Consider the following 19,624-nt stretch of genomic DNA (forward strand, 5'->3'; position numbering starts at 1 on the left):
TGCTGATTCACTCCTGCGGTGGAAAGCAGCACACGGGAGGGGTTTCCCATCATGCATCTGTTGTTAATGTGAGTCTAGGCGAGTGCTTGAGCACAGTGAGCTGGGGAGGAATAAATTCCCCCCCCCCCGGCAGCTTATTAAAGGGTTGTCAGTCATCCGTTAACAAGGATACAGTTACAGCAGCACCCTTACATAGACAGGCCTGAGAGGGGCCAGAGTCAAGGAGCAACCTCCACCACGGCCTGCTCTACACCGCGGGTGGGGATGTTCTCATGAAATCTGTGCTCAATCACATCCATGTGCAAGTTGTAGACAATAGATACTTGCAGTTTAGGCAGGGAGAGCTGTTAGGGATTCATTAAATATTTTAGTACATGCTGATTCAGTGAACTGTCAATATAGCTAAAGTTTTTATTGGCAGATTTAGTTTTTTTCAGTCTGTACACACATATGCACATGTAGACACATGTACACACACGCACACACACACACACATTTTGTATCCATTTTATTTCGATGAACAGTGATGAAAGCCAGGCAGACAGAAACAGAGGCTGCACAGGCGACACCCAGCGGAGCACTTCTGTTCCCACTAAAGGTTATTGGCAGGTATTTTGATAGGTAGTAAACATTCGGCCTGATGGCCCCTTTAATAGCTCTCTCAGAATAGTGTGCAGCCTCTTCCTGTGGCTGCGGGAGCAGCAGGGTGCTATCTATAGTGGCAGGGCAGTGGCACTGCACTGCACCTCTCCCTGAGACAGCGCCTCCCACAGGAGACCAGCAGAACTGTCACAGCCTATCCTATTACATGCTGTCTATGTGCCCAGTTCAATTGCACATGTGAAGTAGCAGGTTTAACGTAAAAATGTTTTTATACACAGAAAGAGAGACATGAATGTTTAGGTAGGAAACTAATCTGTAATTATATATAAAAATTTTATATTTTTAGTGTGATTTTTGCACTGTACTCCTGCTCTTTCCCACTGAATTCACATGTCATTTGTGCCCTGGGTCTTTTTCCCAGAATTCTCTGTCTGTTGTTCTGAAGCTTTCAGATGACCATATGTGGTCCTGTTCACTGCTCAGAGTGTCGCTCTGAGATACCCTGGGCTCTGATCATGTTTCCTCAGACACATGCAGTCTTTCCTCTCAGAGCGTGAGAGAAGGGAACTCACACCTGGAGCTCCAGGTGCTTCCCGAGGCCACCTGAGAACCGGAGCCCCAGGCTGTGCTGAGGGCCGCGCCCAGCGTGAAATATTCAGTGTGCAGCAGTGTGGGTTACAGGCGGGAGGGCAACCCAATCCCAGAGGCGGGGCTAACGGACGCGGGGCGGGGGAGGGGGGCGAGGGGCAGGTGAGAGGGAAGGCGGGCAGGAGGAGGCCTGGCGGTATGGGCTGCACGGGATGGGTCTGCCATTGCTTCTGTGTCTGCAGTTTCAGCCACTTCTTCTTCTGCAGGATGTCCTGTAGGTACAACGCCGCTGCGGGCCGCCACCCGCTGATCTAACCCAGAGATTACGGGCAGATTATCCAGAGATTATTGAGAGATTACCGAGGCTGCGGTGCAGGTTCAGGTAGGGAGGAGGTCTGTATGGGGAAGGAAGAATATGGGAAGTGCTTCTCGGAAGGCTTGGAGGCTGCAGATGGGCTGTCATGGCTTTCTGAGGTGATGAGCTGATGTTCTGCGTGTGAGGCACAGTGGCCAGGAGGTCTGTGCACTGTGACGGTAAAACTCTGTAAAGCTCTGATACTGTAACAGGAGACGGCTGCTTTTCGCTGTGTTCAAACCCAGGTTTATCCCAGTGACTGTGTTAGTAAGTGTGGCATGTAGGACACACATTGTGCTCAGGGTTGGCAGCAGTGTTACTGGTGATATAACAGCTTGTGTTTTGTGATGAATAAGATATAAAGTGTGATGGATGAGTGTCTGCTGTCTGACCTCAGAGGCCACAGTGGTTTGGGGGCTCAATGGCAAAGTTCCCTTTCATTGTAAGAGGGCTCATTGTGGGTCTGACAGGATTCTGTCGCAGGGGTGGCAGCCATGGGGCACAGTCATGGGGAACAGGCAGGCTTTGCTCACTCTGTGTCCCCTTCAGACTTAATTGATGCCCCCATGTTTCTCTTAAAATGTGTGGTGCAAAGCTGTGTACTGTGAAGAAATCTAAATTGCACTGGAAAACTTCACCTGCCTGCCCTGACCCTGGTGGAAAATCGCCTTTCTCACAGTTATTTGTCCTCATTGCAGAATGCTGTTGCAAGACACTCACATTAACTATGGAGGCTGAGCAGATCCCTCCTAGAGAACAGATAGTTCTAGAATTGATATGAGCCTTTTGAATACTTCAGCATAAATTGTACAGGTTTAAATAATATTGAATATTTTAAATTTAATTTAAATTAAAAATAAGTTTGGATGAAAGCATCTATATGCAGTAACAATGTTACGCTTATTTTCACTGGGCTTTACCTGTCTAGTTGCCAGCAATGCTGTAGTTAAAGACAGTAGTCACCACAGTGCAGGACAGAGGAAGTGTTGCACAGAGAAGACAGTCACATCATAACGCATATCTTAGAAATATGCCCTCATTTTGGATAAACTCTGTCCAGGCCAAATCAGAAAACTTGAGATATCAGTTCAGACAATCACTTTGTGTTGAGACCTTTCACTGAGCTTTTAAGTAAAGGTGATTTTCAATGAGCTTGAAAACATGTACATTTGAGCTGCAGAAATATTAATAAATCAAATTTGAACCATGAATGATCACAAAACAGGATAAATGTCTCATCTGCCATGCGTGTGGGGCTTTCTGCCCTAATCTGTAAGCAGTTGGTATTTATGAGTGATTGAATTAGCAGTTTTAAAGATGAGGATTATCCTACTGACTGCCAGATGACCAGCTACCATCAGTACCTCCGCTGATGTACCCAGAATTCAGTGTGTATTCTCAGTATTAAAGGAACGCAGTGTGTATTCTCGGTATTAAAGAAATGCAGTGTGTATTCTCAGTATTAAAGGAACGCAGTGTGTATTCTCAGTATTAAAGGAACACAGTGTGTATTCTCAGTAGGAACGCAGTGTGTATTCTCAGTATTAAAGGAACACAGTGTGTATTCTCAGTATTAAAGGAACACAGTGTGTATTCTCAGTATTAAAGAAATGCAGTGTGTATTGTCAGTATTAAAGGAACACAGTGTGTATTCTCAGTATTAAAGGAACGCAGTGTGTATTCTCAGTATTAAAGAAATGCAGTGTGTATTCTCAGTATTAAAGAAATGCAGTGTGTATTCTCAGTATGAAAGAAACGCAGTGTGTATTCTCAGTATTAAAGAAATGCAGTGTGTATTCTCAGTAGGAACGCAGTGTGTATTCTCAGTATTAAAGGAACGCAGTATTTATGCCCCTGTCCTGGGGCACCTCCTGTAGCAGCACCTGAGGGACGGCCAAAGCTACATCTGTCTGTAGCGAAGGGCGAGAGCAGTCGCCCCGCCCGGCCTTGAACCCGGGTCTACGGGGTACCAAACTTTGACCGCGACGCCAAAGAGCCAGGCTCGTTGGTATGGCAGTCAGAGCGCATACTCAACCGTAGTGACAGCACTCTGTCACACTGCCCTTCCCTTCGGGAAGCACACTCAGGCGCTTCACGCACCATGGCATCCCTCACGCATTCTCCTGCCGTACTTCTTCCATCCCAGGGTGCCCCACTCACCAGTGCTTCACCCATCTCTGGGGTCCCTCACACCGTGCTTTACCCATCTCTAGGGTCCTTCACACCGGGGTCAACCTAACCTGGGGGTCCCTCATACAGCTCACACACCAGGCACGCCTCCGATGGCCTCGCAGCCAGCCATCCCACTTCTGACACCATTTGTAGCAAAGGGCGAGCGCAGTCACCCCACCCGGCCTTGAACCCGGGTCTACAGGGTACCAACCATGCGACTTTGACCGCGATGCCAAGGAGCCTGGCTCTTCTACACTGTCTTTTACCATTACCCATAATTCCCCTCTTCCTGAGCACTGACTGCAGAGGCTGGTGCTGCCCCGCCCCTCACTGCTGTGCATCACATTAACCCTCTGAGTGGGTCTCTGCAGCACGGCCAAGTGCCACATCCATCGTCCCCTGCCTGTCTCAGCCATTCAGACGCGACAGCGCAGTGCAGTGTAGTGTAGCGCAGTGGAGCACAGTGCAGCGGAGCGTAGTGCAGCGGAGCGTAGTGCAGCGGAGCGTAGCGCAGTGGAAGGCAGTGGAGCACAGTGCAGCGGAGCGCAGCGGAGCGTAGTGCAGCGGAGCGGAGCGTAGTGCAGCGCAGTGGAAGGCAGCGGAGCGTAGCGCAGCGGAGCGTAGTGCAGCAGAGCGTAGCGCAGTGCAGCGCAGTGGAAGGCAGTGGAGCACAGTGCAGCGGAGCGTAGTGCAGCAGAGCGTAGTGCAGCAGAGCGTAGCGCAGTGCAGCGCAGTGGAAGGCAGTGGAGCGCAGTGCAGCAGAGCGTAGTGCAGCGGAGCGTAGCGCAGCAGAGCGTAGCGCAGTGCATTTACCCGCTCAGCGTTACAGCCCTCTGTGGGCAGCGTCGCAGCTGCAGCTCATGTTTCTGCTTTATTGTATCGTATTTACAGCCCTGTGTGCCCGACAGCCCCCGAGCTGAGGGCACGTGTGTTAGACGCACTCTGAGGCTGTCACCGTGTTCATTCTGAGACGCGCTGCAGACCCGGCTACGCTGAGGTTTCCTGTCTGAATGCCTGTGGGTTTCACTCCTGCAGCGCTCATTAGGACAGAAAGCCCCTCTTTATCTGGGTCGGAGGAGGAGCACCTCGGCGGGCCTGCCTCCCCACACTGTGGAGCTGCTCTCTTCACATTCAGATTAAAGCGCTTGGGTTTTTGTGACATATATTCAGCAGTCCTCTACAGGCCACTTATGGACGTAAGGATAGCTACAGGTTACACAGTGTGCTGTCTTCACCCCTGTGATACTGTGGTGTTTGTTCACACAGAAACTCTGTGGTAATGGCGCGGTGTGCAGTAGCATGCATGATTGGGGTTTGGTGTTAACGCGGTCGGTGCTGTGTGTGATGCAGGCTGTGTATGTACTACATGGAGGGGAGAGGGACAGAGCAGTCCCCTCACTCGCACCCTGAGCCAGGCACTGCAAGAGACAAGCAGAGAAGGCAGGCTCTGACCGGTGCATGTACCTTTTGACAGACAGGTAATTGTCCAGACAGTCTTTCATCAAAGTAAATACTCCAAGCTCCAAGCATCTTATTTTCAATGTCATGAGCTGGCAGCTAAACTTTCAGTAATAGCCTGAAAGATGTCAGGAAATCTGCTCTGATTAATTCTTTCCACAGCAAGCTGCCGGGCCTCTGCTCACTGCTGTGTGTCAGAGCATTGCCCCCCCACCCCACACTGTGGGGTCAGGGCTGTGGGGTCAGGGCTGTGGGATCACGCTGTGGGGTCAGGGCTGTGGGGTCAGGGCTGTGGGATCACGCTGTGGTGTCAGGGCTGTGGGGTCAGGGCTGTGGGATCACACCCTGGGATCACGCTGTGGGGTCAGGGCTGTGGGGTCAGGGCTGTGGGGTCAGGGCTGTGGGGTCACGCTGTGGGGTCAGGGCTGTGGGGTCACGCTGTGGGGTCAGGGCTGTGGGGTCAGGGCAGTGGGATCAGGGCTGTGGGGTCAGGGCTGTGGGGTGAGGGCTGTGGGGTCAGGGCTGTGGGGTCAGGGCTGTGGGATCAGGGCTGTGGGGTGAGGGCTGTGGGGTGAGGGCTGTGGGATCAGGGCTGTGGGGTGAGGGCTGTGGGATCAGGGCTGTGGGGTGAGGGCTGTGGGGTGAGGGCTGTGGGGTCAGGGCTGTGGGGTCAGGGCTGTGGGGTCAGGGCTGTGGGGTCAGGGCTGTGGGATCAGGGCTGTGGGGTGAGGGCTGTGGGGTGAGGGCTGTGGGATCAGGGCTGTGGGGTCAGGGCTGTGGGGTGAGGGCTGTGGGATCACGCTGTGGTGTCAGGGCTGTGGGGTCAGTTCAGTTCAGTTCAGTTCAGTTCAGTTCAGTTTACTTTATTGGTACCCGTGGGTAAACTGGTTTTGCAGTTCAAGAGAGAGATGGGTGTCCTTAACATGTAAGCTACAAAAAACACATGACACATGTAACATGGAATTTAAAAACATACAATATACACAAAAATAAATATTACAAAGACAGTGCTGACATATGACCTATAACATATATGACATGCACACACACAGACACACACACACACATAAAAAGGTTAAAAATGTTGGAGCGTGTGACTATGCATAACAGTTGCCCTACATGACCTCACGCTGTGGGGTCAGGGCTGTGGGATCAGGGCTGTGGGGTCAGGGCTGTGGGATCAGGGCTGTGGGGTCAGGGCTGTGGGGTCACGCTGTGGGATCAGGGCTGTGGGGTCACGCTGTGGGGTCAGGGCTGTGGGGTCAGGGCTGTGGGGTCAGGGCTGTGGGGTCAGGGCTGTGGGATCAGGGCTGTGGGGTCAGGGCTGTGGGGTCAGGGCTGTGGGGTCACGCTGTGGGATCAGGGCTGTGGGGTCACGCTGTGGGGTCAGGGCTGTGGGGTCAGGGCTGTGGGGTCAGGGCTGTGGGGTCAGGGCTGTGGGGTCAGGGCTGTGGGGTCAGGGCTGTGGGGTCACGCTGTGGGATCAGGGCTGTGGGGTCACGCTGTGGGGTCAGGGCTGTGGGGTCAGGGCTGTGGGGTCAGGGCTGTGGGGTCAGGGCTGTGGGGTCAGGGCTGTGGGATCAGGGCTGTGGGGTCAGGGCTGTGGGGTCAGGGCTGTGGGGTCACGCTGTGGGATCAGGGCTGTGGGGTCACGCTGTGGGGTCAGGGCTGTGGGGTCAGGGCTGTGGGGTCAGGGCTGTGGGGTCAGGGCTGTGGGATCAGGGCTGTGGGGTCAGGGCTGTGGGGTCAGGGCTGTGGGATCAGGGCTGTGGGGTCACGCTGTGGGATCAGGGCTGTGGGGTCACGCTGTGGGGTCAGGGCTGTGGGGTCAGGGCTGTGGGATCAGGGCTGTGGGGTCACGCTGTGGGGTCAGGGCTGTGGGGTCAGGGCTGTGGTATCAGGGCTGTGGGGTCAGGGCTGTGGGGTCACGCTGTGGGGTCAGGGCTGTGGGGTCAGGGCTGTGGGGTCACACACACTCACCCATTAGAGGCAGCCTGTGACATCACACCATATGAGTGCACAGGGGAGGGGTCACCTCCCGCAGCAGGTAACCACACCTGGGGGGGTCACATAACACCAGCAGGGCTGAGGGCGTGACTGTCTGCACGTGCTGGCCAATGAAACGCTCACATGGAGGTCACAGCCTCCTGGGTAACATGAGAGCCCTGTTTATAAGCAGCCAGTGACTCCCAGCTCATGTGATGGAGAGCGTTCCGAGGCGACGAGGTTCTACCACATCCTGCTCTTATATCTGCCACTTGAATAATTTCATTATTTGTTTCTGCCTTGATAACAGGGTTTTTCCTTCACATTCAGATGTAAAACACTGAAACGCATTAGTTTGTCGGTACTGTGGTTTTGTTCATTGCGGTCCTCGCAGTCTGGGGGCAGCAGTGTGTGTATCTGCATCACTGTCACTGCAGGCTATCAGATCTATCACTGCTTTTCCTCATGTTCTCTTCCATAAGGACAGCAAAGCCATTCTTTTTCTACAGCTCCAAATGTAAAGCATGTGTATGTGGCTGTTGTGCATGAGTGTGTGTGTATGGGTGTGTGTGTGAGTATGAGTATACGTGTGAGTGTGTGTGTGTGTGTGTGTGTTTGTGTGTTTGTGTGTGTGTGTGAGTGTGTTTGTGAGTGTATGTGTGTGTATGAGTGTGTGTGTATGTGGCTGTTGTGCATGAGTGTGTGTGTGAGTATGAGTATACGTGTGTGTGTGTGTGTGTGTGTGTTTGTGTGTTTGTGTGTGTGTGTGAGTGTGTTTGTGAGTGTATGTGTGTGTATGAGTGTGTGTGTATGTGGCTGTTGTGCATGAGTGTGTGTGTGTGTTTTTGAAGTGTTACCCTTTCGGACTGCCATGACTGGAGGCAGCTCCATTGCTCTTGTTGTGGTAAGGTGGTATTTCGGAGAGGTCTGCTTTTTAAGACTCATGTAGGACGGGGGTAAAAAAGGCTGTTCTCTGTTCCCCTGCTCCAGGTCCGGCGGGCCAGCGCCAGGTCCAGAACGGACCCTCCACAGATGACGTGGAGGGACAGAGAAGGTACGGAACATAGAACCCGCTCAAAACACAAAACGCTACAGCTCTACACACACTACAGCCCTACACACACTACAGCACTACAGCTCTACACACACTACAGCACTACACACACTACACACACTACAGCTCTACACACACTACAGCACTACAGCTCTACACACTACAGCTCTACACACACTACAGCTCTACACACACTACAGCACTACACACACTACAGCTCTACACACACTACAGCACTACACACACTACAGCTCTACACACACTACAGCTCTACAAACACTACAGCTCTACACACACTACACACACTACAGCACTATAGCTCTACACACACTACACACACTACAGCTCTACACACACTACAGCACTACACACACTACAGCTCTACAAACACTACAGCTCTACACACACTACAGCACTACAGCTCTACACACACTACAGCACTACACACACTACAGCACTACAGCACTACACACACTACACACACTACAGCTCTACACACACTACAGCTCTACACACACTACAGCACTACACACACTACAGCACTACACACACTACAGCTCTACACACACTACAGCTCTACACACACTACACACACTACAGCTCTACACACACTACAGCTCTACACACACTACAGCACTACACACACTACAGTTCTACACACACTACAGCTCTACACACACTACAGCACTACACACACTGCAGCTCTACAAACACTACAGCTCTACACACACTACACACACTACAGCTCTACACACACTACAGCACTACACACACTACAGTTCTACAAACACTACAGCTCTACACACACTACACACACTACAGCTCTACACACACTACAGCACTACACACACTACAGCTCTACAAACACTACAGCTCTACACACACTACACACACTACAGCTCTACACACACTACAGCACTACACACACTACACACACTACAGCACTATAGCGCTACACACACTACAGCTCTACACACACTACACACACTACAGCTCTACAAACACTACAGCTCTACACACACTACACACACTACAGCACTATAGCGCTACACACACTACAGCACTACAGCAATACAGACACTACAGAATTTTAAGCGATCTGACCACTTTATTCAGAGATATAATTATAAATGGAAACATGACGTCAATTCTTGAAAGATTTTTCTTTGTTTTGGCCCTGAGAGGATTATTTATTTGGCAGCTTCTGTCATTGAAGCCACTTCCGCATATCATCCATGAAAATGCTGTTTATTGGAGAACAGCTCAGATGGTTTATTAATAGAAACTGCTATGAAATGCTTCCCTCCGGTGGCAAGACGAGGCACTGCAGCCTGGCCTTGCTGCGTGGCGTTAGCAGATGTGACGCATGAAGAAGCTGGAACTGCGATCCACAGAGCGCAGCTGGAAAATTCCGGTCCCCTCCCATCTGCCCCTGTTTCAGCTCAGGTTGCTGTTGTATGTTTCTGACATTGTGCAATCACAGAATACTGGATCAAATGTCAGAGGGAGATGTCTTATTCTAAGAGGAGGATGGCGCTGTGCTCCAGCAAACCTCCTCCAGGCTCTGGGTTAATTTATGCATACTCCCAGCATGCCTTGCAGCCGGACAGCAGTTTACAGGGAATTCCCTGCAGCCGAGAAAGCTCTCCCTTCCAGGGGCTGCTGGCCCAGGCGTTTTGCCTGAGTTTGGTCGGCGTTTGGCCAGCGTTTGGTCGGCGTTTGGCCGGCGTTTGGCCAGCGTTTGGGCTGGCTGCAGTGGGGGTGTGGCTGTGCTCTCAGGTTTGCATCTCTGTGTCTGCAGGCAGGTGATGGAGCAGCAGCAGCAGCAGCAGCAGATGCAGGCGCAGATGGAGAGGGAGCGACGAACGTCCGCCTCAGGTGAGCACAGCTGGTCCCAGGTCAGTCTTATAGCCCAATCTCTCCCACACTGCCACTGTATAGCTGTTCTCAGGTCAGTGTCATAGGTAGGCCCTGTGGTCTGTAATGGCCGAGCTGGGCTGGACCTCCCCTCTCCCCACAGCAGCCAGCAGGCCCGTCAATGTGAGAGAAAGGTTGCAGTGTGAGGGTGGTGAGGGTGTGAGTGTGAGGGTGGTGAGGGTGAGTGTGGTGAGGGCTCTCCTGGGTGTTCATCTGGTCCCACTCGTCTTTTCTCTATGCTTTACTTTCAGTATTTCCCCTGCGTGCTGGGTTCTGTGGTATTCACTCTTCTCTCTCTCTCTGTCGCCTCTTTCTCCCCCTCTTGTGCCCCCCGTTAGTCTCCACCCTTCAGTTTAAAGTGTCGCCCTCCCCCTGCCAGTCCGAGTACAGACCCTGCCGAGCCAGCACCTTGCCCCCCGCCTCCTACACTAAGGTCACCTCGCCCCCCCTTTCCTCCTGCTCCTCCTCGTCCTCGTCCCAGGACCAGGAGGGGGGGTGTGATTCCCCCCACTGCCAGGCCCAGCGGTCGCAGCTTTCTACCTCCCTGGCCTCTGCCTTCTCCCCAGTGCAGCCTGGGGGGGGAGCGCAGTCCCGTAAGGTTCGGCAGATCCCCCTGTCCCCCCCAATGCCGCCCCGCAGCTCCACGCTGCCCCCCAAGCCCGGAGTGTGGTCCTCGCCCCTCGTCTTCACCCCCCTGCCCTCCTCACCCCCCGTAGCGATGGCTGTACCTGTGAGGCAGGTGTGCCCCCAGCCTGTGCTTCCTGTGGCCCTCCCCCTGCCCCCCCTCCAAAACGGGCGGGGCAAAGCCTCTCCTGCAGACCGCGCCCCCCTGCAGCCCTCCAACGGCCTCCCCGAGGAGTGCTATGCCTCTCAGCCACAGGCAGCCCTCACCGGCCCCGCCCCCCGTCCCGCCCCCAGCCCCGCCTCCTGTACTCTCCTCCTCAAAAACCCCGACGGGACCTTTGCTCCTTGCTGTGAGGCCGTCCCCCTGCCCGCTCTAATTGGTCACCGGGTGCAGGGCCCCACCCACCAGCTCCCCTTCCCCTCCTTCCAAGGGCAACAGCTGTACCAGATCGTGCCCCCCCTCAGCTCCTCAGCCCCCTCTTACACCGCTCTGTCTGAGGGGGCGTCGCCCGAGAAGACCCCCACTCCCACCTCTCAAGCCACGCCCAACTCCAGTAAGTATCCCAGAGCCCGCTGGGCGGAGCAGTGGGCCTGCAGCTCCTCCCTCTCTGCATGAGGCTCCACAGACCACACCTCACACACAGCACCAATCAGCAGTTCCTCTGGTGGGAACGCTCACACACAGATCCTACATTCACACGCCGAGCTCCAGGGGGAGGACATCCCCTGGCTGCATCACCAGGGAACAGCACAGAAAGCTGGTGTGGTGTGTGAGTTTCTCAGCCTCCTGAGTGTGTCGGCTTGCGGTGCGTGTGTAACAGCGCTGCGACGCACCCGGCAGCACGCATGTGTGCTCCTGCTCACAGCTCCGCCCGTGTGGAATAACAGGACTGTCCAGAAAACCAGCCTTCCTGCAGCGTGGGAGTGTGTGTGTGTGTGTGGGTGTGTGTGAGTGTGTGTGAGAGTGTGTGTGTGAGTGTGTGTGTATGTGTCTGTGTGTGTGACTGTGTGTGACTGTGTGTGAGTGTGTGTGTATGTGTGTGTGTGTGGGTGTGTGTGTGTGTGTGTGTATGTGTGTGAGTGTGTGTGTGTGCATGTGTGTGTGTGTGTGTGTGTGTGTGTGTGTGTGTGTGTGTGTGTCTCGCTGGAAGGGCAGAGAGGTGCAGGAGTGCAGAAATGCATGCTGGGAGGTGGGCGTGGCCAGAGCGGGGGGTGTGACACTGTGTTTCTCTCTCCCCCCAGGTGCCGCCGTCCCACCAGGGCATCCCTCCGTGCTCTCAGTGGCCCCTCCCATCGCCACGCCAGCCCCCGTGTCCGCGGGGGGGCCCCCACCCCCGCCGCCCCCGCCGGGCCCCCCACCCCCCTCCACCGGAGCCCCACCCCCCCCTCCTCCGCTGCCGGCGGGCGGGGGGCCGGGGGGGCAGGGGGAGGAGGCCCCCTCAGGACTGGCCGCTGCGCTGGCCGGAGCTAAACTCCGCAGAGTCCAGCGGGTGAGTGCCGTCGCTCGAGCCTCACTGCAGGTCTCCACTGTGCCGGGGTCTGTGGGGTTTGCTGGGATTTCATCCTGCAGGCCTGTTCAATCAATATGCTTATACTGTCAGTGCAGGTTATCTGGAAGTTCATGATCCTCTCAGGACTGTTGGGATTGGTGGGTTTATGTGGGAGGGGCTAGTGGGTGCTAGGTTGCGATTGGTCAGGAGGGGGCGTGACTGTGCTGTGTGTCCACAGCCTGAGGACGGGGGCAGCAGCGGTGCCAAGAGCGATGCCAACCGGACCAGCGGCGGCGCGGGCGGGGGAGGGGGCCTGATGGAGGAGATGAACGCCCTCCTGGCCAGAAGGTGAACCAGCAGGGGGCGCCCTACTCCTCCCGCCACCGCCTCTCTGAGAGGGGGGTCCAGCAGCATCTGCGTCGCTCCACATTACATCCCCCTGATTCTGTTTCATGAAAAATGAGTAAAATCAGCATCCTGTGAAATGCACGGTTCTTTGGTAAAACCCACTGTAATTATCAGTTTCTCAGGCTAAAGCAGGTGTGTTGCTGCAGAAATGTGTGTCTGGGGTTTGATAGTGAAGGTTTGTTTAAATCAGTGTTGTGTCAGGTTTTATCTCAGTGCCGGCTGTACAGCTCTGTATGTGTGTATTTGTGTGTCCAACCTGCTTTACTGGGTCCTACAGAAGGAAAGCTGCCACACAGACAGAAAAACCTGGAGACAAGAAAGAGGAAGAAAGCCAAAACGTGAGTGCTGGAGATTCCAGAAGGAGCCATGCTCAGAGCCACGCCCCTGCTCTAGCCGCCCCCCCCCCGCCCCGGGCCCCGGGCCCCGGGCCCCGGGCCCCCGGCCCCCAGCCCCCGGTCCCGGTCAGCGGTTCAGACACGGCCCCTCCACTGGGCTCCTCTGAGATCAGAGTGTGGGACCTGAGAGAGCAGCAGCCAGACAGGCCACTGAAGCTGCTCATAATGTCAAAGGGTTTCACTCTCATTAAACACCATTCAGGCTTCCTTCACCACTGTTACACACACAGGGAAAAGAGATGAATATACCTGAAATTCTTCCCAATTATGTTGCCTCCCTCTCAATAAAGAAAACTTTGGCATACTGCTTTTTATAAAAATTACTTATTGTCACAAGAATACCAAATCTTTATAACTGATCTACTGATATTGCTGGTGGATGGTATTTCAAATTTACAAACTGGCAAAGTAATTATAATGATGAACCCAGCAATGTGTGTAGATGAATGAATAGGTTATATGATGGGTTGTTGTGTTTTTACTGTGATTTATACTTGGTGAGGGAGACAGTGAGGAACTGTTCAGAGTCCTGGGGACAGCAGCATGTGACTGGAGCTCACAATTTAAGCCTCTTAGAAAAACAAACACATGTCCATATTTAAAAGTTAGCGTGTTGTGTTTATTAGTTTTATTTAATTATTTAGTGTTGTAATGGCATATATATGGCACTGAGTGACTCCCTGTACTTTCCAGGGTCTGTCTCTGTCGTTGTTGAATTGAAAGTTCCATCATTAAACTCCTTGAAACGGTAGATTCAGCAGCTGAAACAGTGAGAGTGTAAGCAGCAGGCAGACCTGATTGGATAAAGCAGGACGAATGCACGGTGCAGTTTCCCTGAGGGTAACTGTCTGGTCTGAGCTGATGAGGTGCAGGTACCATAGATATCAGTCCCTCTGTTGTGATCATCCTGTCCCTCTGTCCTGCAGGAGGACCCCAACTCCCCCATCACCCGGGCACCTGGCCAGGCAAATTCCACAGGTACTGCCCCCCCGCCGTCCCGTCTCACAGCACGACCGCACACCACACACACATGAGAAATTAATATAATATAGAATAAGTATATAATATGTCCCTCACTGCTGCCCTCTCTACCCCCATCACCCCCCCCCCCCAAACCCCACAGATCCTGTGAAGAAGCCCTGGGATCGAGCCAATTCTGCAGACAAGTCTTCACTGGTCTCCAGGTCAGTGCTCCCCACTCACAGCGTATCAGACTGTACCCACTGGGAGGACCCAGAATCTCCCACACACACAATCTATCAGCAGAGAAAGATCACAATTTAATATAACATTATCAGCAGGGGGCACCAAAGCCTGTGTTTCCTTCTCTACTGTGTGTTACTCATCCATGACAAGGCTCTGGGGTACATACACTATCACCTGTTCAGTATGAAAGCAACCAATACCGAACAAAGTGCAAATAAAGTATTTCAAATATTATATGTACAAATAAGTGTATAAAAGGACAGCCAGGAAAGCTTCTTCAGCACGAGCTCATCGGTGCACAGCAGAGCTCTCAAGCACTGTGATCACCTCAGCAGGTTTTTATTGTTACAGGGCTGTTCAGTCCTGTCTGGGGGGGTGCCTACTGCCCCTTACAGACCCGAATGTTGGGGATCCTGTGCAGATCACAGGCAGGTTGTGGGGCTGCCAGAGCGCTCCACAGTTCAGACCCTGACCTCTCTCCACCCCTAGCCGTGCACCCCCTGCCCCCAGCCTTAGGCCTCCTTTTGAACATCCACATCTAGAATCTGTTCATGTCTTTGATTTGATTCAACTCAGGAAATTTCTGTAAGGTGGGGTCAAGGCGGTTAAAGGACTCCCTACGAGAGCACTGCAGATCCAGCAGTGATTACTTAGTTTTACGTGTTACCGGCATATTTAATATTCACATCCTGGTTTAGTCAGAACAGCATACAAAATGAGCAACTGTTCAATGGCTGCAGCAGCTTGGCCAGCTTTCTCACCCCCTAGTGAGCAGCCTGGGTTACTGCAGCTGCTGCTCAGTCAGTCACACACACCCTGTCCAATCGCTGAGGAGGAAGCAAGAAGCAGCTGATTTCCCAGGTGCCCCGGCGCCCCCGTGGGCTCAGTAATAACACCACAGTTTGAGCTGCAGGGTGACGTGCGCAGGCGTGAGCAGACCAGCTCTCTCTGACCGCTTCCCTCCCATTTATTCAGAGCTTCCACCCCCCTGAGGAGTCCTGAGGTTAAGAGCTGCCCCCAGGTGCAGAGCAGCACTAGGTACCTGCCCCAGCGTGTGATCGCTCCCCCAGCTCTGGGTGCTTCTGCTCTGTGGTGCTCCTCCAGCTTGCAGCTTCCTGCTGATGGTGCCGCTGTGTGCGTTTGAGCGCTTCAGCAGTCAGTGATGAGTTCGGGCTGAAATAAAGGCTTAAATGCGGAGAGATGAGGGGACCGCAGTGAGAGCTGCTGTAACGTCTCTGCTTCTCATGCAGGGTGAGACCGATCGGGAGCACCAGTGACACAGACGCCTTAGACTTTGACAGAATGAAGCAGGTAAGAGTTGATCTGAAGCCGCAGGATCGCCGTAACAGAAGCTGTTACATTAACACAGGCTGTGCGGCCACAGCCCACCAGTCATCTCCTGCTGGCCCTTTGATCACTGAGTAGAAAAGCATATTAATATCCCCGGGACTCCAGAGTAATGTTACTGTGTATCTCCAAGCGCCTGGTGCTGTGAGCGTAGCCAGCCGTTCCTGTGTGCTGTTCTTCCTCTTTCTCCTGTTGCTGTCTCACGGCACTCTTTCCCTCCTCTGAGTGATCATTCACCACACAGAAACAAATACAGACTAATGACCATTTTTATGCTGTAATGTGCTAAATAATAGCCACACATATTTTTGTATTTTGTCTGCATTGTTTCAGCACTCATACATATTAATTATTCATACATTCCTCATCAATAGGAAGTGCAAACCCATGATAAAATTATTGAATAGCTCCTCCCTTAACCCAACCGTACGCCATAAAACCAAAGACCTTAAAGCATAGAACCAAGTATAGTACACAGAATATAGAACCAAAGACTAATTTCTCAATATTTAAAATGAACATTTTAGCCTGGATATACGGTGCCACCTCTTGCCAGGTGAGGTGAGAATAATGCATAAGAATGCAAACAGCTGTGAAGAATGCAAATGTTTGCATAAGAGCAGCAGTTCATCTGGTGAGCACAATATAAATGAGTCACAAAGTCGTGTGGGAAAGTGTGCATTGGAAGAAGCTTCACTTGTTTTCACAGGAAATCTTGGAAGAGGTCGTACGTGAATTGCACAAAGTGAAGGATGAGATCATTGATGGTAAGGCTGATCATGTGACTTAATTTGGTTTCTACACAGAAAACGATGCTATGAAATGATATGATATGATATGATACTTCTTAGCATTACTGGAGCACTGCTGTGAGGATAGTTCTGCTTTAACACTGAACATCAGCAGAATACAGAATAGTTTGTGTTAGCGGTTTAGAAAGAGGCATGTGACATGAGGCCCTTGTTTTGTCTTTTCTTGCAGCCATTAGACATGAACTGAGTAGAATTAGCACGACATAATCTCTCTGAAGCAAGACACAGGAGGAAGGGCTGGCCCTCGGGCGGCGGGGGGGCCTGCTAACCAGCAACCTTCTCTCAACATTACTGTGACACCACGGCAGCATTGCCACGCCGTTACAGGAGCGTTGTGTGAACGTTAGTTCCGGGGGGGGCAGAAAAATGGAGGACACTCGCACTGATTTGTCTAAATTCAATTTTTTTCTCTCTGTACATTTAGAGATCCAGCTCTCAGTCTGTTAAAAGTCTTAAAGGAATTTTGATTAAACTGAAGTTATAAATTGTTTTCTAGGATTTTCTTGTTTTACTTTTTGTTAATTATTATTAATAATATAATTATTCTCGCTATATATAATTTTTCAGACAAACGTTGCACACCATTTTATGTCAGCCTTTTATATTTTATATTGGTATTTTTTCCTTTGGTTGTTGAAAATACAGTTATAAGCACATGCAGTTTGCTTTATAGTCACCTGACCTCAGTACAGTATCATTTTTTTAAAGAGCTTTTTATCCTTTTGCCAACACGGATGTATGAAATCACTGGAATCATTTTCAAAGTTTGAACCTGAACTAGTAGTGGAAGAGAAACTGTTGCTTTTTGAATATTGCAACCTTATAAACAAAACATTGATACACCAGAGTTATTTGTGATCATGTTGTTAATAAAATGTTTATTGGCTGCAAGGATATGGTGAAGTATTGTTCGTTTTATTATATCCCTTTTTGACCAAGTGCTTCCTGGTTTTCAAAAAAAAAAAAGACATGAAAGAAATCCACTAAATTTTAAATTAATTTAAATAAAACAGTGAACAATGTCTCCTGTGTTTGAGGTGGTCTTTTACGGTGTATCTGTCTGTTAATATCACAATTTCATTTTTAAATCATGTTTTTTTCTGGAATTTTGTAATGACTTTTCATATAAGAACCGAAGTCTCCAATGGGCTGCTTCTCTCTCGCTGCTGCCATAAGGGGGCAGTATTGAGCAAGTCCTGAAATGACAGACTGGGAGGCATGGAGGCGGAGAAGAAACTGCGTCGTGAGTAGCAGAATACCGAGCCAACCCCTCACACATCGTCAAACACGTCTGAAATATGCGCCTCTGCTGTTGACATTTCACACTCTGGTGAAATTATTGGCTTCACATCTAGGGGATTTTAAAAAGGTGTTATAAAATGGAATTCGTTATAATTAAAAATCCAGCAAAAATTGTGTTTTGAAAAATAAAAATAGTGGTTATTATGAACATACGTAGGAATGCAAGCATTAGTGTATTCAGTAGGCGATTTGAGGGTGATGCTATCCCCTTTGTTAGCAAAATGACCAAAATGCATCCCCTTGTTAACCTGCCATTCTCCCTCTCCATCCCCTAGTTAGTAGCAGAGAGAGTGCTGCATGTGTATCTGCCATCCCCCCCCTGTTAAAAATTAACAAATCACCTGCTGAGTGTAGGCCTACTGCAAGAACTGTCAGGTTGGTTTACCTGACAGGAATAACAGCCCAGCAACCCTCGCAAAGTGCCGAAGCGTAGCCAGTGCTGGCAGCTTGTTGTGATGAAGCGACCTGCCATAACTACCGACTAACATACAGGTTTCCCTGTCAAACATGTTCAGCAAGGTATGTTACGCATTTTGCGGACCGGAGTGCGTGATTCACCATCAGAAGTGAGGCGTTATAGCCGCATTGCAGAGGTGGAAAACCCCGGCTTCAGAAAGTAAAAGTCCTGCCATGTATTTGTTCTAGCCATTCACTAAACAAGGTGATTTCACTAATTAGCTCCTCTACCTGGCTGAAGAGTTGTGCTAATTAAATACAGCTGGTGTAGTGCATGGGTGGAACAAATACGTGGCAGGACTTTTACTTTCTGAAGCCGGGGTTTTCCACCTCTGCCGCATTGGCTCTGCAGCTCTGGCCCGGGTGTCCCTTAGTACCACGTGTTTAGTTTGTGATGCCGGTGTTCATTGTGTAACAGAATTAGGAAAATTTACAAAATGTTGATTCATGAGCTATATTTCAATAAGTCATAACTAATCATCAGTTTGGGACACAGCCAGCTATCGTTGGAATGCCCCTCAGGGAATACTGGCATGCAAGTAGTTTATGAATGAGTGTAATTAGGCAACAGTGAGATCTAGAGTTTTTAGAACTCTTTGAATAGAACAAATTAAAATCACGTCAAAACAATAAATGAATTATCTTACGACTATGCATTTAAACTCCTGCGTACTTCTTTTACACTCCGTTGCTGGAGGGGACGCGCTGTGCGGAGCGACCGCAGCTCCGGCCGCAGGTGGAAGTTCGCCGTAGCTTCAGGGCGCGATGAAAGCGCGATTCCGCTTTTCGGAAAGAACTTTTGCAAAACAGGGTAAGGCTCCCCTGAGCAGACATTAAATATAACCACGCCTGTTTGAATTTTGGATTTATTTCCAAAGTGATAAGTGGGGAGATCAAAACACTGTTTATGGGAATTTTGTGTTAAACGTTAACCTAATGAGAGTTGAACGGAAGTTATGTGGTGGAAAATTTCTGATTAAGTGTATACCCCATGTTTAAATTGTAAGCATTGCCACTTTCACCTCATCAGAGAAAAGCAGAGCTTGACATGGTACGATTAAGCGTGTTACTTGGTGGAGATAAATTATTGCCAACAAACGTCTTAAGCATTGCCAATAGATGTTAGTTTTTTTATTTTAACCGCAGTTATTGATATATTAACTGACGTTATTGACATATCAGCCATTTACTCTAAACAGCTAACTCTTAAACAACCTAACACTATAAGCCTTAAATAAATAATAATGTATCCTATTATCCAAAAGAGTACAGGAGACTGTGGGGAGGGTATGCATCTGTGAGATACCTATATGCCAAGTATGGCCTGTTGTGGAGCTGTTTATGAGAGTTGGACACTATTCGAGCGCTGTTCGGAGGATGGACCCTGAGTGTAAGATAAAAGAGTTGGACTCTAAAAAGGGGGGTCGCAAACAGGGATTCTTTATGGAGTA

At 50.9% G+C, this 19,624-nt stretch overlaps 1 protein-coding gene across 3 annotated transcripts in view; it reads left to right on the forward strand.

Moving 5' to 3' along the window:
• Positions 1-16,876, forward strand: part of evla (Enah/Vasp-like a) — a 52,811-nt gene extending 35,935 nt beyond the window's left edge. For 2 of the 3 annotated variants that reach the window (XM_036542081.1, XM_036542082.1), the window contains 11 exons: positions 8,153-8,216; positions 10,018-10,094; positions 10,472-11,311; positions 12,000-12,247; positions 12,486-12,595; positions 12,933-12,993; positions 13,977-14,028; positions 14,174-14,234; positions 15,507-15,567; positions 16,313-16,370; positions 16,585-16,876. In XM_036542081.1, coding sequence (XP_036397974.1) covers positions 8,153-8,216; positions 10,018-10,094; positions 10,472-11,311; positions 12,000-12,247; positions 12,486-12,595; positions 12,933-12,993; positions 13,977-14,028; positions 14,174-14,234; positions 15,507-15,567; positions 16,313-16,370; positions 16,585-16,622 — 1,670 coding nt within the window. In that variant the 3' untranslated portion in view covers positions 16,623-16,876. The remainder of the gene's footprint in view (positions 1-8,152; positions 8,217-10,017; positions 10,095-10,471; positions 11,312-11,999; positions 12,248-12,485; positions 12,596-12,932; positions 12,994-13,976; positions 14,029-14,173; positions 14,235-15,506; positions 15,568-16,312; positions 16,371-16,584) is intronic. The other variant, XM_036542083.1, reaches the window with a different exon arrangement.
• Positions 16,877-19,624: the final 2,748 nt, after the last annotated feature.

Source organism: Megalops cyprinoides, chromosome 12 (genome assembly GCF_013368585.1).
Source record: "Megalops cyprinoides isolate fMegCyp1 chromosome 12, fMegCyp1.pri, whole genome shotgun sequence".
Lineage (NCBI taxonomy): Eukaryota > Metazoa > Chordata > Actinopteri > Elopiformes > Megalopidae > Megalops > Megalops cyprinoides.